The sequence below is a fragment of the Microtus ochrogaster genome, chromosome X, assembly GCF_000317375.1.
Source record: "Microtus ochrogaster isolate Prairie Vole_2 chromosome X, MicOch1.0, whole genome shotgun sequence".
NCBI classification, from domain to species: domain Eukaryota; kingdom Metazoa; phylum Chordata; class Mammalia; order Rodentia; family Cricetidae; genus Microtus; species Microtus ochrogaster.
The window spans coordinates 9,412,419-9,417,776 of NC_022026.1; the positions used below are offsets into that span (position 1 = coordinate 9,412,419).

Below are 5,358 nucleotides of genomic sequence, written 5' to 3' on the forward strand. Positions count from 1 at the left end.
TTTCTTTCTTTCTTTCTTTCTTTCTTTCTTTCTTTCTTTCTTTCTTTCTTTCTTCCTTCCTTCCTTCCTTCCTTCCTTCCTTCCTTCCTTCCTTCCTTTCCTTTCCTTTCCTTTCCTTTCTTTTCTTTCCTTTCTCTTTCTTTCTTTTTTTTTTACTTTGAGAACTTTAACCTTTAGCCTGTATATATTTTTGACACCCTGTAAACCATTTAGAGGTTTTCTTCCTCTTTGAATCTTTACTGTATATCTCTCTTTCTGACCACATGAGCCTTTAATTCACTAAGCAATCATGGCTGAGATTCTGGCCAGAGCCATGTTAATTGCCACACCTCTATGGCATTTCAAGGTCCTTGCCAGAAAGCAAGCTGCAACAATGTATCCATAGCTCCATAGTCCGGATCACCTGCTTGAAAGAGTCAGCGTTTTCCCTGGCAGGACAGCCCAGAAAGCTGGCATTTTAAAACAGTGCAGCTTTTTTCCTGCTCCTGCTGAAAACTGAAATGCTTTACTCTAGTCTTTCCCAAGCTCTGTGGATACAGTTATTCACGTGGGTGCCATTCTGTAACATGAAGGGGGCTGGCTAGTTGGGGTTTCTGTCCCACCGGATACCCCACAGCCTGCAAGCCCCAAAGAAAATCACACAGAGATCTCTATAAGTATAAGTAATAAGTATAAAGCTAATTGGCCCATTAGGTCAGGCCTCTTACTAGCTCTTGTAGCTTATATTAACCCATTATTCTGATCTATTTTTGCCATATGGCTTGGTACCTTTTTCAGCCGGGGCAGATCACATCCTGCTGTTTTGGTGGTCTGGGCAGGAGTGGGAGGAATCAGCTTCTTCCTTCCCAGAATTCTTCTGTTCTCATTGCATCATTTCTACTTCCTGTCTGGTTTTCCTGCCTATACTTCCTGCCTGGCCAATTAGCGTTTATTTAAAACATGATTGATAGAATACACACAATTCTCCCACACCATTCTCTTAGAATGTGTTCCTGTGTGAAATTATGAGTTGAGTTTTTTGTATTTTTATAGAAATTATCTGGTTCTCAGGATATATTTTTAAAATAAAAGTAGGGGGCTGGAGATGGTTCAATAAAAGTAGGACTAGGAGAGGTGATTCAGCAGTAAAGCACACTGACTGCCAGGCAGTGGTGGTGCATGCTTTTTCCCAGCACTTGGGAGGCAAAGACAGGCAGATTTCCATGAGTTCAAGGCCCCCCTGGTCTACAGAGCAAGTTCCAGGACAGCTAGGGCTCTTACTCAGAGGAAAAGAAAAGAAAGGAAGAAAGAGCACTGATTGTACTTTGAGAGCACCTGGGTTTGATTTCTAGTATCCATGGTGGCTAATACATCTTTTTTAACTCCATCTTCAGAGCATCTGATACCTTCTTCTGGCTTCCATGGATATTGCACACATGTGGTGCATAGACAAACATGCAAGCAAAACATAAAAATAAATCTAAAAAACATGGTGAAAATAAAGTAGTAGGAAATATTATATAATGATATGATAGAAGTATGATATTATAATATTTATATAGTGTATAAATAAACATCTTGGTGGGGGATTAAGACAGGATCTGACTGACAAACTCCAGACAACCTTCAGGCTTGTGACTCTCCTCCCTCAGCCTCCTGAGCAGGGTTATAGGCAGGTATCACCATACCTGCTTTTGTTCTTGCTCCCCCCTCGTTTTTTTAAAGACCATGTTTCTCTGTGTGGCTCTGGCTGTCCTAGAACTTGCTCTGTAGACCAAACTGGCCTCAAACTCACAGCAATCTGCCTGCCTCTGTTCAATTTACTCCTAGCCCTTGTTCTCTTTTATGATGGGATGTTGGTAGATGGGCTTATACTGGTGATTATGAGCTTTGCATTGAAAATATGTTTTCTCTTACAGCCTGCAGATCTAAAGAAGAGAATAGAATCCCTAATTGATCGGGACTACATGGAAAGAGATAAAGAAAACCCAAACCAGTACAACTATATTGCATAGAATGTTGGCCTTGGAACATTTGTTATCATATGTCGTAGCCATTGGATAAACTAAGTTGTTGAATCTCATGTTATTTGACTTTTTTTATACTTCCGATGACCAAATGAAGCAGTGTAATGGAAATAGTTGCGTGGACTTTTCTCAGTGGTTAACATGCCCATTTAAAGAGTAATACTTAATCTTTAAGAAGAATGTTGTTGAACTCTTTGCATGTTATTTAGTATGATGTGCAGAAAACTCTTTAAGAAAGTTCCTGGTCTTCATGATTCCTTTTGGAACTGGGGAAGAGACCCCTATGGCCATTAAAAGGGGGGAGGGGGATTCTTATACATCATCAATGAAGCAAAAGGTTTATTTGCTTAAAAGTCACTTAAAGATACTTAAACTGCATGCAAACTTTATTTACTGTACAGAGTTCTGGATGTATTTATCAAATAGAAAAACCACCCTGGACTTGTTTGTTCACCCATTTTGTGGTTTCCCTTGAAAAGAAAAATAAGTTGTTATTGCTGTTGGCATTCTGTTACACTGAAGGGATTGGTTAAGAAACCTTATTTGGAAACAAATTTTTCAAGTAGGGTGACAGTTACATCCATAATACCTTATATAGTCACATCCTAAAGGTTTTCATTTATGAGTATGGGATGTGTACACATGACTTAGCCCCAAATTTACTGAGCTGATTAACAGGTACTTATTAAATAGATAAAATAGAAAACTTGCTGACCACCTTGCACTAGAAGAGCATAGTAAGAGGGGGAAATCCAGTTCTTTTTATTAAAATTGAATACTTTATTAAAATCACAGAAGACCGAAATCAACCTGTTTTGTAGATTACAGGAACAAAAATCACCAGCTACTTTTCATCATGCTTCAATCTTTAAATGTTGTTTGGATAGTTTGTCTTTAACTTGGGCCAATTGTCAGTTATTAGAGGCTTCCTAGGATTTGCATTCCAGTTTTTTCTACTGAAGTGGGATTTTTTTGGAAGCATCTCTTCTCTGTTGGTAAACAAAGCTTTAACTTTCATCCACCTCCTGACTTGCAGAAACTCTACATATGCTTCTCCCTTGTCTCCCTTATACACTCCCTATTTGAAAATGTCAAGTCCTGGATTCTTCTTTTTAATTGCTTGAATTGAAGAGTTCTCATAGCCACTAGACACCTGCTTTTTCAGGGAAATGTCCTCAAATTGTTCACACACACAAAATAACAAAAGTATTGTTCTTCAAATTCAAAATGTGAGTAAAAGACTTCTCTTCATTACCAGAGGGTTTTGTTTTTCCTTCTGGTTTCCATTTCTATGAAGGGAATTGATTACTGGAGAGAAGCAGACAGTTTTAGTGTTTGCTTTTCAATGAGAACTTCTTCAGTGCTTCAGTTACCAGCATTGTCCTTGTCTTTCTGAAGCCATTCCGGGGAGCTGCTTAGATCTGAACCTTCAACTTGGTTCAGATCTTATGAACCAAGATCTTATGTCTACTATTGATGGTTTTCTTGAATTCTCAGAGACCTGTGGCCAGATGTCTGTACTTTAAGTTGCCCATTTCTCTTTATTGCATCAACTTGCACACTGTTTGACTATATATAGTGTTTAGAGTTAACTTCCCAATTCTTTTTGAGCAGCTATTTCGTATATTTTTATTCAGCTCCTCCCTGATTTCCTTACAGGAGCTATTCTGACAAGGAAATGTGGCTGTTCTGTTTACTGGACCATCAACATCAGTGTTGTAATTCATCCCTGTTGGTCTCTAGGGTATGGAGACTATTACACCACTCACTAGTTAACTTTTACAGAATTTTTAGGTGGAGTTGTTTCTACTAGGAGGCTCTTGATAACCACCTTCATTATCTTGAAGGTGGGTCCCTTTTCTGAGGTTCTTAATTCTTTGAAAATTTGATGCTGTCTCAGCTGAAAAACTAGCCAGACTATTAAGGGAAGCTGGTTAAGACACTGAAAAGTGATGGCAAACTACATTGGATAATTGTGAATTTCACTTGTTCTGTATCACTTGAATTTTTGTGCTTTTTTTCCCCTGTGTATGTGGTGGTTCTATTTTTCTCCAATAAAACTTTTATTTAAAAAAGTTTCTGAGGGAATATTTTTAAACTCCAAATATTGAGAAAATTGTAAAGCTAGAAAACAAAGTCTTCCTAAGGACTTCCTTAATTCACATTGACAGTTCACATTCAATTATTTTTATACTTTCTCTTTGTTATTTTGTTGGTAGTTTTGAGATACTATGGAGGACGTTATAGTCAAAGGATAGTAAAATTCCCAGCATTCTTAAAAGTAGACAATTAGTGCCACTTTAGTGGCAATCAAGCACAAGTATAAACATTTTTTTCATTCAAACTGTCAAAGTGAGCAGTTTCATAATGTCAGTATGAAGGTAATTTAGATGGGACTTGGAAGGAGAAGAAGAGATGGTACTTACTTTGTTATAGTGCGTGCTTGCTATTTTTTTAATCGTTTCTGTTCTAAACAACATATCACAGATATTACTCAGTATTTTCCTAACTCAGTTCCTGAGCGTGCTGGTCTTAACATGTCATCTTTCCATAGACTTGAAATTCCTATTACATGTGTGTTTGTACAGTTTATTCCATGTAGTCATGTATATCTAAAGGATTGACAAGTTTATTTTCTATCCTAGTAGCCATAAATCTTTTTTTTCTCTCTCTTTTTTGAGACAGTCTTCCTGCATTCCCCAGGCTGGCCTTTAATTTATGATCTTCATGCCTTGGGCTCTTAAGTGCTAAGAGTACAGCTGTGGACTACTGTGTTTTGTCTCACACATCATTAGTTGTATTTGTTTTAATGACCACAGTGTTTAATATTGCACATGACAAAATGCTGCATATTTCAAGGTCTCATTTGCATAAAACTACCAAAACCATTTAAGAAGGACCCAAAGGTAATGAAACGTTGTGTAATTATACTTTATAAAATGTCCTTTTCTAATGCTTCACTAGAGAATTTTTGCCAGTTGCTTACAAAAACCTTGGTTTAGGTCAAGTGTAGGTGATGCCCACCAGCAATCTCAGCACTTGAAGGCAGAGGCAGGTGATCTCTTTATCAGTTCCAGGCCAGCCAGGGCTGCATAGTGAAGCACTTAAAAAAAGCAGAAAAAAAAACAATCCCCCTGTTTTACATTGGAATAGTTATCTGGTTCAAATATTATACTTTGTTCAGTATTTTTTTTTTTTGGTCTTTCGAGACAAGGTTTCTCTGTGGTTTTGGAGCCTGTAGACCAGGCTGGTCTCGAACTCACAGAGATCCGCCTGCCTCTGCCTCCCGAGTGCTGGGATTAAAGGCGTGCGCCACCACCGCCCGGCTGTTCAGTATTTTTTTCCTACTATT

At 38.1% G+C, this 5,358-nt stretch overlaps 1 protein-coding gene across 1 annotated transcript in view; it reads left to right on the top strand.

The window, feature by feature from the left end:
- Positions 1 to 4,081, top strand: part of Cul4b (cullin 4B) — a 113,184-nt gene extending 109,103 nt beyond the window's left edge. The window contains exon 23 of the mRNA XM_013350462.2: positions 1,899 to 4,081. Coding sequence (XP_013205916.2) covers positions 1,899 to 1,994 — 96 coding nt within the window. The 3' untranslated portion in view covers positions 1,995 to 4,081. The remainder of the gene's footprint in view (positions 1 to 1,898) is intronic.
- Positions 4,082 to 5,358: the final 1,277 nt, after the last annotated feature.